Source organism: Misgurnus anguillicaudatus, chromosome 10 (assembly GCF_027580225.2).
Source record: "Misgurnus anguillicaudatus chromosome 10, ASM2758022v2, whole genome shotgun sequence".
NCBI lineage: Eukaryota > Metazoa > Chordata > Actinopteri > Cypriniformes > Cobitidae > Misgurnus > Misgurnus anguillicaudatus.
In genome coordinates, this window is record NC_073346.2 from 24,679,361 (window position 1) to 24,705,135 (window position 25,775).

General features: G+C 39.0%; 2 protein-coding genes and 1 long non-coding RNA gene across 4 annotated transcripts in view; 1 reads left to right on the top strand and 2 right to left on the bottom strand.

The window, feature by feature from the left end:
• On the bottom strand, positions 1-16,556 carry LOC129448123 (semaphorin-7A). The gene is made up of 14 exons (XM_055210239.2): positions 16,344-16,556; positions 12,535-12,674; positions 12,140-12,202; positions 11,327-11,422; positions 10,752-10,848; positions 8,792-8,899; positions 8,268-8,407; positions 8,003-8,178; positions 7,728-7,836; positions 5,476-5,677; positions 5,282-5,397; positions 4,903-5,069; positions 4,709-4,770; positions 1-3,964 (listed from the first exon to the last, which is right to left on the bottom strand). Exons 1-14 carry the CDS (start codon positions 16,435-16,437, stop codon positions 3,618-3,620), a joined length of 1,917 nt encoding a protein of 638 aa, XP_055066214.2. The 5' UTR covers positions 16,438-16,556; the 3' UTR covers positions 1-3,617.
• The window catches only part of LOC129448130 (uncharacterized), a 26,631-nt gene continuing 11,615 nt past the window's right edge, over positions 10,760-25,775 (top strand). Inside the window, exons 1-2 of the long non-coding RNA XR_008645652.2 lie at positions 10,760-10,880; positions 22,933-22,995. This is a non-coding gene — a long non-coding RNA (uncharacterized lncRNA). The remainder of the gene's footprint in view (positions 10,881-22,932; positions 22,996-25,775) is intronic.
• The window catches only part of lingo4b (leucine rich repeat and Ig domain containing 4b), a 12,219-nt gene continuing 5,366 nt past the window's right edge, over positions 18,923-25,775 (bottom strand). Inside the window, exons 1-3 of one of the 2 annotated variants that reach the window (XM_055210242.2) lie at positions 22,579-22,875; positions 21,680-21,793; positions 18,923-21,465 (exon numbers count right to left, since the gene is read on the bottom strand). In XM_055210242.2, coding sequence (XP_055066217.2) covers positions 19,636-21,453 — 1,818 coding nt within the window. In that variant the 5' untranslated portion in view covers positions 21,454-21,465; positions 21,680-21,793; positions 22,579-22,875 and the 3' untranslated portion in view covers positions 18,923-19,635. Of the gene's footprint in view, positions 21,466-21,679; positions 21,794-22,578; positions 22,876-25,775 lie in introns of those variants that run through there. The other variant, XM_055210241.2, reaches the window with a different exon arrangement.

Genomic DNA, 25,775 nt, shown 5'->3' on the forward strand with positions numbered 1-25,775 from the left:
CAGGAGAGTATTTTTACTTTTATTGTAATGCACATTTTCAGGGAACAATTACTGTATTTGTACATTATTGTATTTTCCAAGGTCTTCAATCCATTAAAAAAGTTACAATTTTTGGTAACCTTATAGGAGTCATTGGGTGCAGACCTACACAGCTGCAAGATGCTTTGAGCAGACTCTGGTGAGTGTCTCTAGTACATGGGAAAACCACTTGCTACCACAAGTCTCAGGCAAAAAGGATAAATATGAGAACCAACCAATGACAAATAAAACATAATTGCCTCAAATGTGACCATGGACCACAAAACCAATCATGAATACTTGGTAAACTTAGATTTTTGCTGAATAAATAAGCTTTCCATTGATGTGTGGTTTGTTAGTATTAGACAATATTTGGCTGAGATGCAACTATTTGCAAATGTAGTAAAAAAAATCTTAATATTGAGGAAATCACCTTTAAAATTGTTCAGATGAAGTCTTTAGCAACACACAATACTAATGATAAATACATTTTGGATATATTTACAGATATATATTTTTGACCCATACAATGCATTTTTGGATATCGCTACAAAAATACCTGTGCTATTTATGAGTGGTTTTGTGGTCCGGGGTCACAAATGAGGGAGGATTCTTGCAAAAACTTGAAAGGTACATTCTGGTACCTATTTGTACCTTAATGATACATATTAGGACTTTTTCAAGTCAGCTTTTGTACCTTTATTCTGACAGTGTGAGTAGAACGCTAATAAACTAACAGAAACGTGATCTTAATGTTATATTGAAGGTCATTTACATTGCCAAAGGTGACTTGGAGTGTGCGTGCATGTCTGTGTATTTAGGTTCCTCTATAAGTGTGTCAGAAAAGGTAAACGTTTGGCAAAGAAGCACAGTGGAAAAGTTAGAAAAGCTCTCTAACAAAAAAAAGAGACAACATCAGTTTGGCACTACAACTTTCCTGCATTTAGTGCTGTAGAGCACATTAGGCCAAGAGACAAAGATACAAGTACACAGAGAGGGCGACAAAGCTGTGGCATTCAGCATGCAAACAGAAGGTTAGCACAAGCATCAGTAGCTAATGCATTAATGTGTACAGTGATGGTACTGTCTGTCCCTGGACTATTTACATGGCTTTAAGTTATGACACTTGACATTTTTCTTATGACGTCTAGACATCAACCTAGAGATTCACATGAAACTGCTGTAAACAGTGATGGTTCCTTATAGCGTTCCTGCTTAAGACTGTAAGTAGTTAAATTATATAAAAAATAATTAGCAGTAGAGCAAGAAAGAGTATTACACGAGACATAAACAACTACATTAAACAATTAAAGTTACATCTATAAACACAAAGCACTTCTGGTTAAATAACAATAGATTTTTTCATTACACAAGCCATTATCTTACTTCATCCAAAATACAATAAGAAAAGAATAAGGTTAAAGACAGAATTTGTATTTTGGGTTTGTTGCTTTGAGAAAAGAAAAAAAACTGAAAATGTGTGGTATTAGAGGTGCAGATGACAAATCGGACTGTGTTAGTTAATAAAATCTCTATGAGTACAGTATGTTTTTCTCCATTTTGTAATGCGGACTAGATAGCTACCATAACGTTTTATCCACAGCCATTGATGAAATATATGACGTGAAGTCAAACGGTGACAATTTTACACTTTAACCACTCCAGTGCATGATGACTATTTAGATCCATCAGAAGCTTTTCTCTATTCTCATAGGCAGCAATGGTGAAGAACAGCATATGCAGAGCATTACAATTAAACTACATCATAAGTACATAAGTACAGTAAGACTGACCACAAGCTGCTTTTCACTGCAACTACAAAATCAACTCACATCTGTCACAAGATTATTTCACCACTAAATCATTTAAAATGAGTGGAAATGTATACATTTGACCTGAATGGTTCATAAGCATGAAAATACTGACGTCATGAGTGTTCAAGTATACTTGTTAAACATGGTAACAGACCATTAAATTCTCTGATGGTGCTGTTTTTGTCAACCCACATAGAGGTTGAATGTGTTTTTCGCTATCAAATTTCCAGTGATGTCAGCTTGATGTCTTGAATGGATTTGATTTTTATATTTATATGACTTGACAAGTTGAAAACCAGTCTTTTGTCTTCAAGCGTAATAATTCAGCTCTATATGCTCTTGAAATAATATTTGGGCCAGAACGCTGATTGTTTTAGAAAAGCCAGCAGGTTTGTGAGTTGTGCTTAGGATGAGACCCTTACAGCTCAAAAGACTCATCCTTGTTTTAAGGCTTCAGAACTGTCATAATGGCACGCAATGGAGAAAATTTAACAGCACATTCAGGTTTCGACAATACTCTAATAGGTCTTTAATGGCGCTTTCCATTGCATAGTACCCCACGGTTTAGTTTAGTTTGGGTCGGGTCAGCTCACCTCACTTTGGTGTGGATAGCTTTTCCATCGAGTTTGGTATCACTTGCAGTGGGAGGGATTATAGGCGTGTCGTTATATTTGCGCTGCCTACTGCTGTGACATCATACAAGTGAGAGCGTCCTTGTACATTCCCATTCATTTATTTATTCATCAGTCCGCCACAAAATTAAAATTGGCTACCACAAATAGATGTTTGCACATCGCGTTTATCACTAAGGTTACCTCTATATCTCTTGACAGTTTTGGTTTAAACACACGTGGCGTCAGTAGTCGACGCGCTCTGCTGAGCCTCATTGAAGTTGCATTAAAGCATATAATACTGACGTGCTCGTCGCGAATGTTCCGCCACAAACTGCAAGTTTGGAAAAAACTGTTATGGTGTCCCTGATTCTCAACCTGTGGATGTTTTTCATTGCTAAAAGGGAGTTTGGGAACTTATAGCAGAGCACAGATGACAACATTTTTCCTCGAGACAGCGCAAGCTAGCACTAAGGTAAAGCTAATATTTACATTATAGCGATGACGCTTGTGACCAATCAGTGATCTACTGTGTTTTCGCGTCACGTTTGGTATCAGCTCGGGTCGCTTGGAACCCCGACCGAGGTGGTACGCAAAAAAGTACCGGGTACTACGTACTGCACCCAATGGAAAAGCTCCCAAAAGCAAGCTGACCCAAACCAAACCGTGGGGTACTATGCAATGGAAAAGCGTCATAATAACTCTAATTCTGGATACTCATGAAAATTATATTTTATAAAACTAACCAAGATATGAAAATGTAGATTCCACGTCTGAGGGTTGATAATAAAGCGGTCCTCAGAAACATGGGAATGATGGCGCAAACATTTTGCAAGCATGTGTGTTGCGGTAAAAATCCCATTGATTAGATATTTAAATATATATAGTTAAGTCTATAGTTAATGTTTGCTTATAGGCTGATGGCATGAAACATAACGTCATGTTATACATAACACTGGAGTTTGGTATGATTAAAGCAGTTAAATGAAACAATTTCAGGCATTTTCTCGGCCCTTCGGACAAAAAAGCGATAAAGATGTGTTTGTCCAAATAAGAAACGAAAAACACAGTTTATACAGAGAACAGCTTCTCCCCTGCAGTTTAGTTTAACAGGCCTAAGTATTCATGCTTTGCTGACCTTAGCACAAAACTTCTCATCTTGTTTCTTTTCAAACTACAGGAGCCAGTGTGCCGCAGCAGCCAGCAGGATGGCCGAGCCCAGGGTGGAGGCTAGCGAGGTTGACAGGTGCCCACCGTTAAACACCAGCTTGTAGGACACCACCTCCTGTTGGAGACCGCTCTCCTCCGCCATGCAGCGAAACACGCCCTCCTTCAGTGGAAGGGCGGGGGTGGGTGCCAGCACACAGGAGGAGCCCGAGATAGTGCATGGATATTGCTTGATGCAGTTGTCTTTTTCCCAGCGGTATTTGGCGTGATAAGAACGAACAGGGCAGGGTAGCAAGACTGGTCCATCTTTATCCACTAACACCTCCTTGGGGACAGTGCTACGTGCCTTTGGAGCTATGCAACGGTAAGAGGAAATGTATTAGATTGAGTTAAATTATTCATTACTAAGTAAAGTGAATGCTTTTCTAGCTCTCTCTCTCTCTCTCGGTTTCAGCAGCAGGCTTACTAAAGCACCACAATAAGATTTCGTTGTTGTTTTGTTTAGGGATATAATTTTTTGACATAATTTATTCCAGTGTTTCCCAACCCTGTTCCTGGAGGCACACCCACACGACACATTTTCCAACCATTCCTATTCAAACAGACCTGAATCATCTCATTAGCTGGGACTCCAAGCTGAGTAATAATGGGGTCAGATTTGGGAGACATCCAAAACGTGCACTGTTGCTGTGCCTCCAGGAACAGGTTTGGGAAACTTAAATCAGTATTCCCGGTCCTTGGTCCTCGAGCGCTCCCTCCCAGAAAGTTTTAGATGTCTCCTTATTTAACACACTTGATTTAACTCATCAGCTTGTTAGGGAGATGTGTTTACCATTTTGGAAGGAGGCTGATAAGTTGAATCAGGTGTTTTAAATAAGGAGACATCTAAACCTTTCTGGGAGGGGGTGCTCGAGGACCAGGATTGGGAAAAACTGCCTTAAATCATTCAGGTTTGGAACAACATGACAATAAATTAACCCATACACAAAAAATGTCAATGCCATTAATAATAAAATGTCAATGTTGTGGAATTATACAGCAAAAGACTTGCAGATGCAGATTACCATTTTGGTGCATCTATCTTTTTGAGCAGCTTACCGGTAACATCTCCACAAACAGAGGCGTTGGAGTGATCAAGAGTTTGAATAAGTGGTTGAGACCTGTTTGCAAAAAAGGTGAACAACACCAGAACAAATAGAAAATTTAGTTTGGTTGATTGGCCACGCAGTAACACCCTCACTGAAAGGCCATTCTGTATTATTTTGTTAATATTTTAATGATAAAATATTTACCCAGGGGTAAAATCTTTTGGGACAGCAGTACATTTGTTCTTAACCTTATCCCACGCACAATACGGATCTCGGGACAGAATGCACTCCCGACAGCTGACACCGTAACGACCACAGTCAGCCAAGGGAATGCGCTGTACTTCCTGCTCTGTGCCAACATACAGATGACCCTGTCAAAAAGCAGAGCACAGAGGTGAAAGATTACATCTGTTAACTATCAGACATAATTTCTGTGGGAAAAATCTCATAAACATTTGGGATAAAAATAGTAAATCATAGCTTAAGTAAAAGGATAGAAAAAAAGAATAGCATAAAGAAATGTGTCCTTTTACTGCCAGGCCAAAATTGACCTGATTTTAAGTTATTTAACGCGAGGGTTTACCTTTTCGGAGTCAATGGCTATGTTGGTGACGGGACTATCATCGTTGAATAATGAGTACTCTGCTATGATAAAGGCTCCTTCTATGGTATGTGCAACCTTCAGGATTTTACCCTTTTCTGTAATAGTATGGAAAAGAATTAGTATTGAGTTTGAGACGAATATTATAGCGTTTTTATACTGCCATTATATGTTACCTGTGCCCAGATAAATGACACTGTAATGCTCTTCATTGACAGCCAGTACTGTGTCGGCCACAATATGAGTGAAGTGGTCCTGAAGCGGCAGGTCCAGAGGAGCCTCCCCGACTGGCCAGATCATGTCTTCAATCTCAGGGTGATCTCTGATCACAGTCAGGATCTTCTGGCTATGAGCTGCTGTGTTATTCTTAAAAGTACACTGGATAAAAGAGATCAGAACAATGAAAGCGTATTTTTCTCCAAACTGGATAGTATTTTATTGATGCATTCAACAGAGAATTGCATAAAAAAATTATGTACACCTATAAGAAACCATTTTCAGCTTCCATTGACATGGATTGCACCAAAATGTTAACACACCATTACTAATAATGTTACATTATAATATTTTGAGACTGCAGTACCCAAAATACTGCAGTACATTGCTATTTTTTCACTGGCACTTAATATTGTTTTAATCTGGTTAAAGCTGTGGCTCACAACTCTGCTCCTGAAAACCTACAGCACTACACATTTGTCTCCTTTTGTTAACATAACCCATTTAAAATCATCAGCTTGTAAGAAAGGATATCCATTAAATTAGCCAAATGTCAAATACAGTGAGGAAAGTGGGTGTTTGAAACCGCTGCTGTTTTGCAGGTTCTCCCACTTAGAAATCATGGAGGGGTCTGAAATTGTCATCGTAGGTGCATGTCCATTATGAGAGACATAATCTAAAAAAAATCCAGAAATCACAATATATGATTTTTTAACTGTTTGTTTGTATGATGCAGCTGCGGGTAAGTATTTGAACACCTGTCTATCAGCTAGAATTCTGACCTTCAAAGACCTGTTAGTCTGGCTTTAAAATGTCCACCTCCACTCCATTTATTATCCTAAATTAGTTTGAGGTCATTAGCTGCATAAAGACACCTGTCCACCCCATACAATCAGTAAGAATCCAACTACTAACATGGCCAAGACCAAAGAGCTGTCCAAAGACATTAGAGACAAAATTGTACACCTCCACAAGGCTGGAAAGGGCTACAGGGAAATTGCCAAGCAGCTTGGTGAAAAAGGTCCACTGTTGGAGCAATCATTAGAAAATGGAAGAAGCTAAACATGACTGTAAATCTCCCTCGGACTGGGGGTGCATGCAAGATCTCACCTCGTGGGGTCTCAATGATCCTAAGAAAGGTGAGAAATCAGCCCAGAACTACATGGGAGGAGCTGGTCAATGACCTGAAAAGAGCTGAGACCACCGTTTCCAAGGTTACTGCTGGTAATACACTAAGATGTCATGGTTTAAAATCATGCATGGTATGGAAGGTTCCCCTGCTTAAACCATCACATGTCAAGGCCCGTCTTAAGTTTGCCAATGACCATTTGGATGATCCAGAGGAGTCATGGGAGAAAGTCATGTGGTCAGATGAGACCAAAATATAATTTTTTGGTCATAATTCCACTAAACGTGTTTGGAGGAAGAAGAATGATGAGTACCATCCCAAGAACACCATCCCTATTGTGAAGCGTGGAGGTGGTAGCATCATGCTTTGGGTTTTTTTTCTGCACATGGGACAGGGCGGCTGCACTGTATTAAGGAAAGGATGACCAGGGCCATATATATTGCGAGATTTTGGGGAACAACTTCCTTCCCTTAGTAAGTTCATTGAAGATGGGTCGATGCTGGGTCTTCCAACATGACAATGACCCGAAGCACACAGCCAGGATAACCAAGGAGTGGCTCTGTAAGAAGCAAATCAAGGTTCTGGCATGTCAGTCTCCAGACCTAAACCCAATAGAGAATCTTTGGAGGGAGCTCAAACTCTGTGTTTCTCAGCAACAGGCCAGAAACCTGACTGATCTAGAGAAGATCTGTGTGGAGGAGTGGGCCAAAATCCCTCCTGAAGTGTGTGCAAACCTGGTGAAAAACTACAGGAAACGTTTCACCTCTGTAGTTGCAAACAAAAGCTACTGTACCACATATTAACATTGACTTTCTCAGGTGTTCGGGTGCTTATTTGCAGCTGTGTCATACAGGTAGATGGTAGAAGATCATACGTTGTGATTTCTGGATTTTTTTTTATTGTGTCTCTCGCGGTGGACATGCACCCACGACCACGGTTTCCGACCCCTCCATGATTTCCAAGTGGGAGAACTTGCAAAACAGCAGAGTGTTCAAATACTTATTTTTCTCACTGTACATACAAATATGCAATGCCCTTGGACTGAAGATGAGAACCACTGTTTAGAGTAAATGTGTGTTTTACCGTTCCAGGGCGTGGAGAAGGCAAGGCTGCGCTGTACCCCCTCAGTTTCGATGAGGAAAAGGATCTGTCAATTTCCTCAATGGAGTATGCGCACACTACAGTGGCGTTCCTGTTAAAACACAGTAACAAATTCCCATCAACTACACACAGCAACTGTGACAAAGTTCTGGTTAATAATCGATATACTGTATTTTATGTTTGTATATAGGGTTTGTTCTATAATGTATCACAGATAGATTAAGGTATTAGATTTTCCAACTATGACCTTCACGTACCAGGCATTAGAGAAAAGGCCATATATCACTCCAGTGCGAAGGTCGGAGGTCAAAACAAATGCCTGCTTGATGTTGTTGTACTGTACAGGAGTTCCTTTTTTACCGCACATCACACGTGCCTTCAGGAACGTAGTCCACGAGCTGGGCAGCAAATTGTGAAGCCCTCCCTCATCAACCTGAGATACACACAAAGGGTTATCAGATACCTTCACTCTTCGCTGCTGCTTGTATAAACCAGAAACAGTTAAAAGCTGAAGGCCATTACCATGCAGACTCGTCCTATCCGAGCTCTGTATGGTTCTTCATCTAGACTAGCTGAATTGTTGACCTCACTAAAGAAGAAATACATCTCGTCTTTGACTTTCTCGATGTGAGGTATCACAGCAGCTCCTGCAAACTGAGGATCTGAGAAATTAAGAAAACATTTTTACATTTGATTTTAAAGCACTGTTTAATGGTAAAGCTGATGTGTTTAGATTTAAAAATACTTTAACCATCTCTAAGCTAATGTGCAGATATAACTATGAATAATCAATGCAAAATTCAAACACTTTGGACACTTTTTGCTTTGTTTGAATTTTGAGATTGAGGTGGAACTGCATTTTTTTTTTGTCCAAGCTGGGAAATTGTTTGGGGAAACAGTAAGTTGTTATTTGTAGACATCTCTCCAGATTTTTCAAAAGCAAACAAACAAGGCTCTACAGTTTCCCTGTATTTTCCACTAGCTCATTCATGCAGGACATTTTCTGAAACCTTGGTGCATTATGGATAATGACTCTGCCCACTCACTTTGTAACCATTTATTCTCTGTCTTCAGCGACTTTTTGGAGCCAAAGGTGCGGCGAATTAATCCGGGCTGTCCTGCGCCCACTGACAGAGCAGAGTACAGACTCCCATCTAAAATTCAAGAGAGAAAAGGTAAGTCTATCTATAAGGAAAACCGGTACAATAGTCCTGTCAATCATAGATCTACACTTTGGTTCAAATTTAGTACAAATAATGTTTGCTTGACACACTCTAAAAATGGCTGCTGGGTTATTTGTAAGCCATGTTGGGCAAATATTGGACAGAAGACACAATGCTGGGTTATTATTACCCATAGTTGCATAACAACAACCAAACATTGGGTCATTTTTAACCCAACATGTGTTCTGTCCAATATTTACCCATTATGGGTTAAACATAACCCAGCCATTGTAAAAGTGCATACTGGCAGAGAAAAATTGTGCTGCAGACACACACACACACATACACACACACACACACACACAGCAATCTCTACCCCCTTACCTTAACCCCAACCATCACAACTAAGTGCCTTATCCTAACTAACCTTAAAGGGATAGTTTACCCAAAAATGAATTTTCTCATCCTCTTGTTGTTCTACACTCTTAGAACGGATGTGTTAAAAACAACAGATTAGTGTTGATTCTGGGACAACACACTAAATGCATTGTCCTGGAATCCACACATCTCTGTGTTATTATTGAAACAACACAATTTGTGTTACTTTTAACAGAACATGTTTTTTTAACACAAAATCAACACATAATGTGTTAAAATTACACATAATGTGTTAAAAGCTTATCACACAAAGATGTGTAAATCCTTTTAAGAGTGTAAAGATTATTTTGATAAATGATGGTAAGTACACAGCTGATTGTAACCATTGACTTCCATAGTAGGAAAAGCAAATATGATGGAATTCAATGGGTACCATCAACTGTGTGCTTACCATCATTTATCAAAATATTTTCTTTGTCATTTATCACATTACTTCCATAATATTTGTTTTCAAACCGAAGTCACCCTAACCTCAAAACATCCCTTTAAAGGAGTGCCAGAAAGTAAGGACCAGCCAAAATGTCCTCACTGTACTTTCTTTATCCTCACTTCAATGATCTTAAAAAAAAAATTGTCACAGATAGCTGTACAAGTACACACACAAACAAAACGAAACACAACCACAAGCAATTACAGGGTTTTAAGGATTAAAACCAGGATGTCTTCATGCAAATACTTTTCCACTTGTCAATGACTGACTGATAGAAGACAGGTTGTTTCAACACAAGTTCTCCAAGGATCTCTATTGATCCATTGAATCTGATTAGACCATTAGCATCGCGCTAAAAAATAACCAAAGAGTTTCGAAAACTTGAATACCCTGAAAATAGTCCCCTGCTATTGAAAGTAATCAAGAGGACTATTTTTGGGCAATACGTAATATCACTACACTTGCTACAGCCATGTTACATCAGCAAAGTCACTGATTGTTACGCCAGAATGAGGGTATAGTTCCTAGTCATATCAGCCTAGTAAACTTTTAATTTTCCGACGGTCTTAGTACACAATGTAACTACAGAATAGTCAAGTTTTAAATAAAAAAATGTATAAACTCTTTGGTTATTTTTAGCACTATGGTAATGGTCTAATCAGATTCAATGGATTGTGCTTAGCTCATCCGAATGGATTTCAAAACGGTGAGAATCGAGTGTTTACGTCTGGGGGAGCTGGAAAATGAGCATATTTTCAAAAAAAGTGTAATGTCACCTTAAGTCCTTGTGGAAGAGAGCAGATAAGAGCTTACATCTGCAAATGCATTTGGCATTTGCTCATTTATACCCCTGAGGGGTTCTTTACAAAGATTCACAATATGAATGATAACTATAAAGTATTAATAATAATTTTAAATTGCTCTTCCTCTGTTTCATTTCATTCTCTCTCTCTCACATTCTCTCTTTCTTTCTACCTGCTGACAGGCTAACGGAACGCTGAGAGGGGAAGGGTGCCAAGATTTCATTTGCAGATATTTCCTCTTGCATTTCTGTCAATGCACTGCCATTCACCTGGGTGAGGGAGAAGATGAAGTGATTATTTGGTACTTTTCAAACATTTTATAAGAAAACAACAGACACAGCACTATGAGAATTCACATTATTTTGCACTAGTAAGATGCACCTGAAAAATAGGCGCTAAATCTATTTTCAGAAAATGTTCCTATCTCTAATGTGTCCGACATTCCAGAAAGCTTAAGGCTCTTTTTTATTTAACGACTTTCGGTTCTTTCTCGTTCTAATCCCACTGGTGAAGAGAATTAATACATTGGTTATAAATCACAGTCATTGTATGGAGAATGACATCACACAAGGTAATGAAACCTGTAAAATATTGTAGGAACGGTAAAATAGTCTGAATGTCGAAGCAGCTGAGCTCTAAGGGAAAACAGCTTTTATTGAAGTACACAATCTCATTTTGAAGTACATTTGTTGCAGATGATACAAAAGAAGTGATATGCACATATATATTCAAAGATACACATCTTACCAGGAGCCAACATTTAGGAGATCCTGCTCTCGTCCCACACACAATGAAGGAGTCACCGACCTTCTTAATTACAGTGATGAAATTATCACACTCTTGCTATAGAAAGATGAAACAACACCACGAGCAAAAGCATCATAAGTATCATTCTTAAAAAAAAAATACATAAAGATATTACATAAAATAAGCAAGTGTAGGGCTTGCTACAACTCTGACTCTGGCCCTACAACAAGATTTCAGTTGTGTCATTTTCAAGTTGAAATAAATTTTAGAGCATCTATATTTCTTGTTCTATAAACTGAATGACTTTAGAAATGTTGCACTGCAGAATGATGCCCCTACGCAACCACCATCTTTATTTTTCCCTTCTCCCATCAAGGCTGCTGTCTTTAACATTAGCCTGTTACAAATAGCCTCATTCAGTCAAGTGTGAGTGATGATCTGCTCATCATGGATGACTATTTCTGTAGAATCAGAACCAGGACAGCAACGCTCTAGCTTACATAATGAGTGCACACAAATTTCGAGCCATTTATATATTCTATCCAATGAGATAATTGAACATTTATATTGGGAAAATAATTTTCACCATATTCACATTTAGATGTGTTAATTCACACAGTTTAAATATGTCATAATAAGTCCTTTCTTTGCTAGAAGTAGCTACAGCATCTGCGTCTGTACATCTTTTAAAAGGCTGCATTTACACTATACAGAAAAGGGGAATTATGAAATATGTTATCTGAATGTAACTGTTCACAAGTTTAATGTTGCTTAAGGTCTGTAATGAATATTCATAAACAGATTGTCTCCTACCTTCCGTACTGCTGATTTCAAAAGACATGTCTTTTTGGTGGTCTCATCCGTCACCACTGGGATCTGTGTGAACAAGCAATTAGTAGTTGTGCATGGATACCACATTACTTGAATACTAAGTAAATGTTGTGGTTTTGGGTGTTGGCCTACATAAAATGTGGATAATATGTTTTTTTTATTAGAGCCATAATGAAAACAGGTTATCAAATGTCATGGCTATGACAAGAAATCATAATTCTGTGTAATTAATTTGAGATTTTGTGTTGTATCCTTCTGCTCCATAAATAACACACTTTTGTGTTACTGTACATGGTGAGTACAAACTATCTAGGTCAGGATTTAGAGCAGTGACACAAAGTACTACTTTGGCTCTGGGTTACGGTGTCACCCCCTACCTTCAAGTCATGCACTCCTTTATCACTGAAGGTGAGCTTATAGATTACTTCTTTCCCCCCCAGAAACAGGACATCAGTTCCCTGTTGGTGGTAAACCGATGTGTAGTTCTCTGGATCTTTGAATTGAAAGCGAGGGGCTTCTGAAAACAAATCCACAGAAATGCAGTTCATAAACAATGTGTTTGACCCTTGTTTTAACACTCAACACTCAAAAAGTGTTGGGTTGTTTCAACACATGGTTGGGTAAGATATGGACAAACCGCTAGGTTTCCATATTTGACCCAACCATGGGTTGAAACAAACCAGCATACAGTGAGGAAAATAAGTATTTGGACACCCTTCTATTTTGCATGTTCTCCCACTTAGAAATCATGGAGGGGGCTGAAATTGTCATCATAGGTGCATGTCCACTGTGAGAGACATAATCAAAAAAATAACAATAATCCAGAAATCCAGAAATGTTTATCTATTTATTTGTATGATACAGCTGCAAATAAGTATTTGAACACCTGTCTTTCAGCTAGAATTCTGACCCTCAAAGACCTGTTAGTCTGCCTTTAAAATGTCCACCTCCACTCCATTTATTATCCTAAATTAGATGCACCTGTTTGAGGTTGTTAGCTGCATAAAGACACCTGTCCACCCCATACAATCAGTAAGAATCCAACTACTAACATGGCCAAGACCAAAGCGCTGTCCAAAGACAGACAAAATTGTACACCTCCACTGGAAAGGGCTACAGGGAAATTGCCAAGCAGCTTGGTGAAAAAAGGTCCACTGTTGGAGCAATCATTAGAAAATGGAAGAAGCTAAACATGACTGTCAATCTCCCTCGGACTGGGGTTCCATGCAAGATATCACCTCGTGACGTCTCAATGATCCTAAGAAAGGTGAGAAATCAGCTCAGAACTACACGGGAGGAGCTGGTCAATGACCTGAAAAGAGCTGGGACGTTACTGTTGGTAATACACTAAGACGCCATGGTTTGAAATCATGCATGGCACGGAAGGTTCCCCTGCTTAAACCAGCACATGTCCAGGCCCGTCTTAAGTTTACCAATGACCATTTGGATGATCCAGAGGAGGCATGGGAGAAAGTCATGTGGTCAGATGAGACCAAAATATAATTTTTTGGTCATAATTCCACTAAACGCGTTTGGAGGAAGAAGAATGATGAGTACCATCCCAAGAACAACATACCTACTGTGAAGCATGGGGGTGGTAGCATCATGCTTTGGGGGTGTTTTTTTTGCACATGGGACAGGGCGACTGCACTGTATTAAGAAGAGGATGACCAAGGCCATGTATTGTGAGATTTTGGGGAACAACCTCCTTCCCTCAGTGAAAGCATTGAAGAGGGGTCGAGGCTGGGTCTTCCAACATGACAATGACCCAAAGCACACAGCCAGGATAACCAAGGAATGGCTCTGCAAGAAGCATTTCAAGCTTCTAGCGTGGCCTAGCCAGTCTCCAGACCTAAACCAATATAGAATCTTTGGAGGGAGCTCAAACTCTGTGTTTCTCAGCAACAGGCCAGAAACCTGACTGATCTCGAGAAGATCTGTGTAGAGGAGTGGGCCAAAATCCCTCCTGCAGTGTAAACTACAGGAAGCGTTTGACCTCTGTAATTGCAAACAAGGCCTACCAAATATTAACATTGACTTTCTCATGTGTTCAAATACTTATTTGCAGCTGTATCATACAAATAAATAGTTAAAAAATCATACATTGTGATTTCTGGATTTTTTTTAGATTATGTCTCTCACAGTGGACATGCACATACAATGACAATTTCAGACTCCTCCATGATTTCTAAGTGGGAGAACTTGCAAAATATCAGGGTGTTCAAAAATTTATTTTCCTCACTGTAGGTACACTTGTACTAAATAAGGGTTATAGAAAGAGTCTTAGTCTGGTTCCATAAAGAACCTTAAGAAATCCACAGAACCTGTTTTGTTGCAAAGTGTTTTACTCAAAAAGGCAAGAAAGAAATGGAAATCCTAAGTACCTTTGACTTAAAGGGTTTTTTTCGAGAACCAGAAATAGTTATTCTGTGTGGCATCACTGCAAAGAACCCTATGAGAACCTTTATTTTAAAGAGTGAACGCTTCTCCATACTACCATAGTTTAACAACCCCATTTTTAGAATATAGTTTGCATTTGCTACACAATAAAATCATAAAAAAACTCAAATTCCTCAGCATATCTGCAGTAAGTGCGCATTTTTCAACTAAAATATTAAACTTGTCAGATGTTGTTATGCAAACCTCTCGACTCTGTATAAAATGGTTACCTAAAGTCTACAAACAGAAGCTTCGCGATTGTTCTTTTAAATTAAGACGTCGCAACAGGTGTTTGTTTCATCCTTATCAGTAATTCGGCTATTCGGGGGCAGGTTTCCAAGAGGGCGTAATAAAAACCATTCAGACCAGTTTGATCCTGTTTCTATTTGCGTATAAACCTGTCGTTTTTCACAACACAGTGGGTTGTAGTTCATCGTGATTCAGGGAGAACGTGAGCTGAATTGTTGATTCTGAAAGCGTCGTTATCCATGGTGCTGAAGCAGACGCTCGTGACAAAACAAAACGTAAATCACACATTTAGCTCTCATTTAATCAAGCGTGTGTTATATACGTAATTACGAAGGATTGTAATTTCACGTCACTGAGTTTTTAAATGAACTTTTCGATTTTTCGTGCATTTCGTCATTCCGTGATACGACTGTAAAATGTGTGTACGTGCTTGGCATAAACGGACGTGGTGGGTTTCGTGGAATTTTCCACGTCCTTGCAAAAGTGTGTGGGTTTCCCGGATCGCTTGTTGTGCCTTGTGTCTTGGAAATGCATCCGTTGCTGCAGTGCCATCATTCCAGTTAGCTCGTGCACCTGCATTGCAGCTCTGTCGAATGCGCCGTATGCTTTTCCTACGACACAACCACATGATGCGTTTTCCACACGAATTACACAACAGCACTCTTATTTTAAAATAATCATGGCATTGAATACAAAAAAAATCATGGTCGTTTAAAACATTATTCCCTATCTGTAGCCTATGCAAGCGAGCTCTAAGGCGCTTGTTTACTCATCCAACACCGCAGCATCTACTCACACTTTTTCAATCGACTAACGCGTATTTGAGAGCTGTTTCTATGGTTACACATTCATTACAGCATCCTTATTTAACCTTCGTTTCTATTTAACAGATATTGTTGGTCTGTGTATGTACCAGCGATACACGCAAATGAGAAAACAATAAATAAACGATCCGCCATATAAGTGAATAGGAAGGACTGGCGTATCATATGCACGCAAAAGAAGCGGAATTTGGCGTATCTATTGCACTATAATCACACTGCGTGTCATTTGTACGCATCTTGGTGAGAATGGGTAGATTTTTTTGTATTTTTTAAAGGATAATTTACATGCCTCATCCAGAAATATAAAGACATCAGTGAATACACCATTAAGTATGATTAATATCTTTGGCTATACGCGTCATGATGAAGTCATGACGTGAATATGAGCATCAGTCGTTTTTGTTTTTGTTTATTTTTAACAGCAACAATGTAAAAGAATCAATGGCCTACACATTTACTAACACTGCATTTGATAGTTTTTCTGTTTTCACAGCCTAACCTACAAAATAAAAATGTTATTAAGACTACGCAGTTTTGCTTTTAGAGAAATTCAAATGAATAGATATTTATGTGTCTGTAAAGTAAATATTGCAGCATACTGAGTGTTTAAAGGCGGTACATTTTCAGAACTCAACGCAGATTGCGTAAAAGAAAATGTAAGAAAAAAGTCTTACCCATCACCGTGAATTTCAGCCGTGGTGATTTTTCAGCCAAAACCATTGAAAAAATGGTAGTAGCCACCAGTATAAATAAATTCATGTTGTCCATTGATGACAATGCCTAATGCTAAGCCTACTAACAAATCTTGTTTTGCCGAAGTGCGCGTGTGATCACCGGGCTCCGCCTGTCTCTTGGACCTCTATGAGAATCAATCGGGTTATTGCTTTTACGTCACACCTCCTGAAGAGAGAGAATGGGGGCAGATATGCGCCCACAACAGCAATACTGACAATCACAGATTTAGCCAATCGTAAACTGTTTATATTATAGCTTTTTCTATGTTTAAAGTTTGTGCCATTTTGTTTCATGTCATTTAGTTCCATTTTTGCTGTAATAGAATTCAGACTCCGCATATAACTCTACATTTCTAAAAATAAAGGTACCGTGAAATGGTCGTTAGCCTGTATGGTTTCAGAAAATAACATTTAACATCCACAGAACCGTTTTGTTGCACAAAAGATTTTCAGTTTTTATATGCCTACAAGCTATTGCCTTTACGAGCCAACAAGGATGTAGCAACCATTAGGCTACATTTATCTCTGGCTTTGAAAATGTACATGATCTGTTTACAGTGTCATGGCATATGACAGTGTTTCCCAATTGTGATAGAGTATCCCCAGCACATCCTCCTTTCTCCCTTTTCTGGCTCCTGCTGATTGAATCGATATGTTAAAACATTTAATCATGGGTTTCAGATTAGGAAGACATACAAAATGTGCAGTGTTGGTAAAACTCTATATGACTTTATGCATGGGAATCAGCTTTTCATTATATCTGCTAAAACTCCTATTTGGCAGTCCTATTCGCAGTTATATTGATGGCTGTAATGGCGGATTACCTTAAAAGGAATCCATCAAAATATCAAAGAGATGTTATCAATTGTTTTTGAGTTAGTCTAAAATTTTAAATAAAATATCCTTCAATGTTTATTGTGGATGAGTTGGCACCATGGATACATCGACAATGGTATCTTGAGATTATGTGATCACTGATGCATGACCAAGACAATATTTTTACATCAGCCTTACATTATTATAAGGCTACGTCGTCTCAAACTTGTCTTTAGCTCCACCTCGTGGTCAAAAAAGTGGTATTCTCTATTCTGTTAGATTTCATACAGATAATTCCCTGCATTTGTCAATAAATGACAGATAAATCGGTACAATATAAAATTACACCTCAATTGGGTTCATGTTTTCAATATATTTTTAACTGTTTTAAGGGTAAAAACATGATCCATGTTTATCCTAAGACCTTTAAATGAAAGTAGTTTTATTATGTAGCCTATCATGTTTCTTTATTATAGAGATAAAAGCATTTTTATTAGATTTTTATTTTTATTAATTAGATAATGTTTCAATATTCTCTCTGTGCACTGAGCATGTCTGTACCCAGACAGACCTATATAACAGATTGAGAAATCTAGAGGTAATCCTAATGGGTTTAAACCACTGGTCACACACGTGATTATCATCTTTTTCTGGGTTACTCTGGGCTACAGTAGAAAGGATTCTCTCTCTCTCTCTCTCTCTCTCTCTCTCTCTCTCTCTCTCTCTCTCTCTCTCTCTCTCTCTCTCTCTCTCTCTCTCTGCAGAATCCAGTTAAAGAGCTTGAGAACAGCAGCCAGACTACTGTCTGTCTCTTTCGTAGTCATACATAATAATCAGTCACTAGCATAACAAGGCTGCAAGAGAAAATTGTTTTTCTGTTTTATAGGCATAACAGATGGTGACTGATGCAGAATTAGGTATTTCTGATTGTTTCTTACAGTATGTCATTCATGCACTCTTCACAATCATATGAGGTGAAGAGAAACTGCAGCTACTCAAGGTTATAGGTGCTGCATTGATAAAACAGATGGGAGCCTAAATGTTAACTATGGTATACTGCAGACACTAGAGTAACAATAAGTCCTATAAATAATATTATAATAATGAATAATACATTTGCCCCTTCTAATTAAAAGAAAGGAGAAGGAAGATGCAAATTAGCGAGACTAAATTACTAAGACTTATTAGCTTGAATTGTTAATGAGGTTTAAAATGAAATACTTAAAGAGGCAGAGTTGCATAGTCTTTAATGGTCCAATGCAAAATATTAAAATGTACAAACGTGTTAGCAAAAAACATAAGAACATGGAAATATGACGTACATACTGTACATTACATAAATTGCAAAGCAAGTAAACATCCATGATATGTTGTGTGCGGTCGTGACATTTGTGCATAGCCATAAGAGTCGAGTGTGAGTCACTGGCATGTAACAATGGTGTTATTTATAAATAAAAGACAAAAATGAATTTTTTTAATAAACCCACAAAAACTCTGCAATCTTATCTTCAGACTATAAGAAAAACAAACTGGCAGTAATATACAATAACACACGCAAAATACAGTAGCTGGTATAATACATTTAACTTACAGTATTTACAATTGTAAATGTCGCACGTTACTGTGATCATTTATAGGCAGTTGGAACCTGTTTACATATTCTGTGTTATTTTTTTATATATTTATTTTGTTGATCATTTGCATGATCATTTGTGCAGCACAAATAGCTGCAATGACACTAAAATCAGCTGCATCATCGTGTGGCCTGTAGTGGTTAATTTAGGAGAGAAATGAAATACGGCATCTCTGAATACAAACTGCCAAAATTTATACAGAAAGTGATTTTATTCATTATGCTAAGAGCTGTGAGTCTACAGACTAAGCAAGGGCAAAAGCTAAGGGCACATAACAGCAGTTAATTAATGGTCAACAGTTATTCAAATAACTAATTGCTTTATTCATTTATATTTGCTTTTGCAATGTAAATTACCATTGGATGTTGATAAATTCAGAAAAAGTCTAGAATTTATTAATGATGTCTTGAAAGTGACTAGTAAGATTTAATATATCCATCTGTATCAGTGTAACCAAGCTTGCATACTTAAAAGCAATATAAAATTGTTTATTTGTTAATATTTTTTATTGCAGCCCTTCTGCTGTGTATCAGAGTCTGGGCTGTGACAATACTGAATACATACTTGTTTTGTTATAGTGGCTATTTAACTAGGTACTAGGTAAAATAGGATTATTGTAAAAAAAAAATTACTTGTAAAAGTCAATCAGGCTTGTTGAATACATAATAAGGCATTGCACTTTGCTCGTAAGCTGCGAATAATATAGTAAATGAGCAGTTTCTCCGCTTTGAGTAACTTGCAGCGTTCGAGCCTTCAGTATTGATTCTTTAATTGTTTGCAGCTCAAATAAGCTTCATTGTGAATCTTCCCGTGTCCCCACCAATCCCACCTCCACCCACGGACGAACGTGGCACAAAGTCTATAGTAGCAGTGTGTTTGATCTGACCCCTGCTCTGACTCCAGAGGAACATAAACACGAAACAGATTGCCACGGAGCTGAGAAACGAAAGAAAGCCCATGGTGGTAGCGATGATAAGGGTTTTAGCGTCAAAGGGATAAGGGCTGGACACTCGTGCGGAGGAGTTGGTTGAGGTCGGCAATGAAGTTTCCATCCATCCCTCATCTGAGAAATACGATGCCGTGTGGTTCTGCGGGAGACCTTCAACTTGAAGGCTCACGGTGATGCTATCATTACCGGCTGCATTAGCTGCGGTACACAGATAAGTTCCACTGTCTTGCACTTGTGTGTAACGCACCTCCAGACTCCCATTATTGAGCACTCGTACTCTCCCGACAGAGCTGAGCGCCGTCTGCTGTGCTGACAGCCACGTAACGGAAGGTGATGGATAGCCATCTGCTTTGCAGTCAAACCGTACGCTCGTGCCCTCCACAACGCTTGTGTCTTGCAGCTGTCGGTTCACAATCTGTGCTTGTCTGCACACAAATATAACCGGGAGCTCTGCTTCTGAAAAGTCTCGAAATGCCTTCCTGCGCACCTGATTCGGGGAGGAACAGGTAGGTTGGCGACCATCAAAGTCTAGCCGCCGGCGACGGCGCACCACCCAAAGCAGTCTGCAGTCACACGCCAAGGGATTTTTGTCAAGCCGCAGAGTTTGCAAGTTGCCTACCGAGTGGAAGACACTTTCCTCAAGTGTAGACAGACGGTTAGTGGACACGTTGAGAAGGCGAAAGTGGACGAGACCCTTGAAGGCTCCCGGTTCGATACTTAGCAGGTTCCCACCCACCAGGTGCAACTCTTGCAGTCGGAGAAGCTCCCCCAGCAGGTTGCCCTGGATGGAGGTGATGGGGTTGTAGGACAGGTCCAGGTATTGCAAATAAACCAAATGACGTAGTGAAGCATAGGGCACGTCGCTTATATTGCAGTTGGTTAAAACTAAAGTGGTAAGGTTAAGACCCACCAGGCTGTTACTATTTAGCGTCTCGAGAGAAGGCCACTGGAGGATCTGCAGAGTTCGTAACTGGTTGAGCCCACGAAAGGCATTATTGGGGAGCACGCTGATGGTCAGTTTGCGCAGACGCAGCTTGGTCAGGCTCTGCAGCTGCGACAGGGCCTCTGTGGGGATAGAGGTTAGATTGCTACGGTCCACGTTGAACTCCTTCAGCGCCTGCAGCCCGACAAACGCCCGTTGCGAGATGAACACAAGGTCGTTCTCTCCAGCGTCAAGCTGTTGTAAGTTAATCATGTCCTTGAATGTGTAATCCAAAAAAACTAGGATTTCGTTCTCGCTGAGATCCAGACGGCGAAGGTTGGCTAGGCCGGAGAAGACCCCAACAGGTATGATCTTGAGACGGTTGTTTTTAATCGTCAAGTGTTGTAGGTTCTTTAGTCCCTGAAACGCGTCTACCTCAATCATGGAGATTATGTTCTCACTCAGGTCCAGGTCCTCCAGGTTTGACAAGCCAGAGAACTGCCGTCTGCCTATTGTCTTCATTTGATTTCCAGAAAGGTCTAGACGTTTGGCATTATTAGGCAGGCCCTCAGGCACACCTGTCAGGTGTTTTGAGGAGCAATTGACCTCTGATGTATCAGGGTAACAGCTGCATTTCTGCGGGCAGGTGAGGTCAGCAGCTGAAAGACTTAAGCACCACAAAAGCAGGACCGTCCATCCACCCCACTGGCCACACAGTTCCAGGAACATCTTACCTCCTTCCTGGAAATAATGGAAATATGAAATATTTTATTGATCACAGTTTTATTAATATTAAATGTAAACTCCAAAGCATGCACACACAGATTGTGGGAGCTGGTCTCAAAGTTGATTTTTTTTTATTCTGGCCCTGAGAGTGATGCATGCGTGTGTGTGTGCGTGCATGTGTACACATATACAGGATAATTTATGTATATTAGCCTTGCCGTAAGCTTACCAAGGGTCTTTGGTAGTGCCAGTTCTCATAACCAGATATTTTCACATTGGAATGTTGGGCTCAGTGTTCATGCTCAAGATGCATGGCACAATTAGGCATCACACTTCCAAAAGCCTTAATAAAAAAGAAATTGTATTATCATGATTTGTGCGAAATAATAATCTCTTTAATTCTCTGTTTTTATAGAGAATAAATCCAGACACACAGTTAAATAATAGCCTTTTCATCTATTTCTAATAAAGGAGAGAAGATAAAATAATTTTCAAGAGCAAATAATTCAAGAACTGTTGGAGTGTAAAATTGCAAAAGTAAGTCTAGTTGAACCCATGCAGTCGGCATACACTCATTTGGGAAAATAAAGATGATGAGTAGACAAATAGTCTATGACTTTCACTACAACCACGCTTAACCCCGCGTGTCACAGACTGCAGGTGGATAATTTAGACAGCTATCAGTTTTATCCAACCATACTGAATTCAGTTTAATAGACAAGAGCTGTTAAATTACATTATGGCAAATAGAGCGAAACTTGGCTGGGCTACTAAATATACTGTATAATTTTTAATATTCACACACATTTGGGAAGGCAGCCAAAAGAAAAAATACATAAAACGGGTGGTCTCCTTTGAGCAGTGTAACAGAGCATAAGATTGCTTCAGTTTGACCTTAACTCCTGAAGTAAAGATACATTTTAAAAAAATCTGCAACAGTTTTTCATTATCTTAACACTAAAAACACAATAAGGCACCATGTTTTTACACACTACACAAAAATATTAGTAGTAGGCTATTAATTTCCATCAGAGACACATTTTTATGTAATCCAATTCTGCGGTGCATCACTCTACTACAGTTAACTTTTATATCCTGTATTTTCAAATGTAATAAAATAAAGCAAACCTGTGCTGGTCTTGGTTCCTCACATCCCCAAAGCTTCTATTCTGAACCTGTCTGAAACTACTTAAAATGAGCTTGACCGCTATCTCTGAGTCTTCCGGTGCAGTGATGTGCCCTGTTTCTACACAAAGGCCTTATAATGCCCAAATAAGCTGACTCATGATGCTGTACTAAGGAGAGAGAGTCAATCCTGGGTGGGCTGTTTTCCACAGCAGAAAGCCTGGCTTACACAATTTAAAGGTGTTAATCCTGCTGTGCTGACTTGTGAAAGACAAAGTCCAGCAGGTGCGCTGGACAAAACTCTACACACACTCTCTCTCTCTCTAAGTGTGCCTTTGTCTGTGTTTTACTTTACAGACATCCTCACAGTCTGACATCTAAGCTAATATTGATTGGGGAAGAAAAGCAGGAAGACAAATGGTTAGTGCCTTTACTTGATAGATATTTATTATCTATGTACATTATGGTAGGTGCAAAGAGAATGCACTTTAAAGTATTACATTTTTATTGATTGTCTTATAAATTGGCAAATTTATTTGAGTTTGCATGTTCTCCCTGTGTCAGCTTGGGTTTAATCTGTGTACTCTGGTTTCCTCCCACATGCCAAAAACATAGATGTTAGGTAAAGTGGACATGTTAAATTGCCCCTTTCCGAATGCCTGTATTGATCCACTTGTGTAGATTAATTTGTGTGTATGTAAATCGCAGACCATAGACATTGGAATGGCATTAAATATGCATAATTAAAATGGCAAAATTCAAGGAGATAGCTCATGGTAAAACTTCAAAAACACCAACCAGCTTTCGTCTAACAAACACTCCAAACACAGACCACGTCCTTCACGATTTGATGCAATGTCATCAGTTGCTACACTCTCTTTAAACTGAACACAAACACACAGGCGTGTTGCTGTAATTCAGTGCAAACTATTACGGGGTCTTATTTTCAACAGTGAAAACTCATTAGGCCATTAAGTTCAGACAGACTGTATTAGGTTACAGTAAATAACATGGATCTATGCCAGAGCAAAGCCCTTTATCTTCTGTACAGACACGCTGTTGCTGTTCCCCTTCATTGCTGCAACACTTAAAGCCTCTGAAGATTGACTCCAATTCACGCTTGACTTCCCTCATTCAAGGCAGAGATGAGTAGACGGGTTTATATCAGTGAAAATTAATAATTGGGCATTAACTTGGCTTTCTTATAATATAAGGAGGAGAGATGAGTCCGGGAATTTTAACCCTTATGGGTTGTTGGGGCCATTTTTGGCTTTTTTGCCTTAATTTGGCCACAACTTTCTATGTGTTTCAGCAAATGGAATGATTTTTGGTGACAAATCTTATATTAACTCTTTAATTGCCAAGTTCATAAGTGGTGTTACTGATTTGGGGGAATAACACACAAAATGACAGATTTTCAATATAAAAAGTGATTGTGGACTGGACTTTTTAAACCTTTTACAGTCTTGGGCATGTCAAAGATTAGTAAAAACATTGGCTGTAATGCATTTTTAGTTTTTGTGCAGCATTAGATTTAATTTGTTTCTCCCTAATTAGTTTGCGGCTTTTTTGTCCTCATGCATGATAATATGATGTCATGACTTTGCAATCAAAAAATCTTGTTATAATGGAAGTCAATGGGGCAAAAACAGTAAATGAGGTTGAAAAAAATAAAATCTGCTGCACAAAAACTAAAAATGTATGAAAGCCAATGTTTTTACTAATCTTTGACATGCACAAGTGAAAAAGGTAAAAAAAATCCAGTCCACAATTACTTTCTAAACCAATTTATTACACAGCGCCCTTAAATGCTTAATTCTGATTGGCCAGTCGCGACATTCCAGGGTATGTTATTCTGAGATAACAACCGACTGAAACTAATAAATAACACACAGCATTAATAAAGCAAATTATTTTGACAGGCACAGTTTAATATTACACAAAAATAAAATATAAATCTGTCTTTTAATAACATTTTTGACATTTACAAATGATTAAACCAAATAGTGTGTTCATACACTCTATAAATGTCTAGGTTATTTTTTACCCATAATGGGTAAATATTGGACAGAACACATGCTGGGTTAAAAATGACTTAATGTTGGGTTGTTGTTATGTATAATCAGTGGCGGTTCGTGACTGCTCATCCGAGGAGCGCAAAATCCAAATATGTGTTTGGAGTCGTCAAAATAAGTGCCTGTTGCACACGCATCAAAACCGTTCATGATAAAAGAAACGCTCACGTTCATAAAATACACGCAAGACACTCCCTTAACAGTAAACTCTGATTACACATGACATTATGCGAGTATCCGGAGCGTCTCTTTTATCATAAACCCTTTCGACGCGTCTGCAGTATTTTGACAAGACACATGATGCACATAGGTTCACTCGACATGCAGAACACATATTTTGAAAATATGAACCACACACATGACGGGCTACATACAAGTTGTGACGAACTTCGCATCGAGCGCCCTCGAATAAAGAAGTCACTGGGTATAATAACCCAGCATTTGGGTTAAAACAACCCAGCATTGGGTCAGTTTCAACACACGGTGTGTTCCGTCCGACATCTACCCATCATGGGGCAAAAACAACCCAGCCATTTCTAGAGTGTGACATTTGAACGTCTTGCCTTGTCTTAAAACTGAAAGTAAATATGTTTGCCTCGCAGAAGGTCTGCATTCGTTAAAAATGAGCAAATAAAATTTCAAAATCAATATGTAATGTTGCTTACCTTACTTATGAGGTAAATACCATATTATAAGGGGGTAATGTGCAAGCAACTGGTTGCCATCACGAAATAAACCCCTTCGTCTGGGTTTATTTCTGCAATAACAACCTGCTGCCTATACATTATCCCTCACATGGCAATCACGAAACCACACATACATTTATTTTTACCCGTTACTGCTTTTCATACACTAACAGTGTTCAAAGTTTCAGCCCCCCTCATGTGTGACATCGCCAAGGTCTCTGACCCACATAGTTAACCTAACCTTTGATCTCTTCGTGCAGACAGGGAATGTACCCGGCTGACATCACCTGTCTTTGGGATTCTCTCTTCTATGCTATTCTTGTCCCAACCGAATGACACTACACAGATTCCCCCTCCAATCCCCTATTAGAATTCCTCAGATCATTTCTGCAATAGTAACAAAGTGAAAAAAGTGTTGTTAATGACTCTTGGCGCCTTC

Bases quoted from the DNA above. Each gene is read 5' to 3' on its own strand.
- LOC129448123 (XM_055210239.2), bottom strand. From the start codon at position 16,437: ATGGACAACATGAATTTATTTATACTGGTGGCTACTACCATTTTTTCA. The intron at 5,678-7,727 runs GTAAAACACACA...TCTTTTATCCAG, and splicing joins CTTCTCCACGCCCTGGAACG to TGTACTTTTAAGAATAACAC. The intron at 3,965-4,708 runs GTAAGCTGCTCA...ACCGTTGCATAG, and splicing joins TGTTTGTGGAGATGTTACCG to CTCCAAAGGCACGTAGCACT.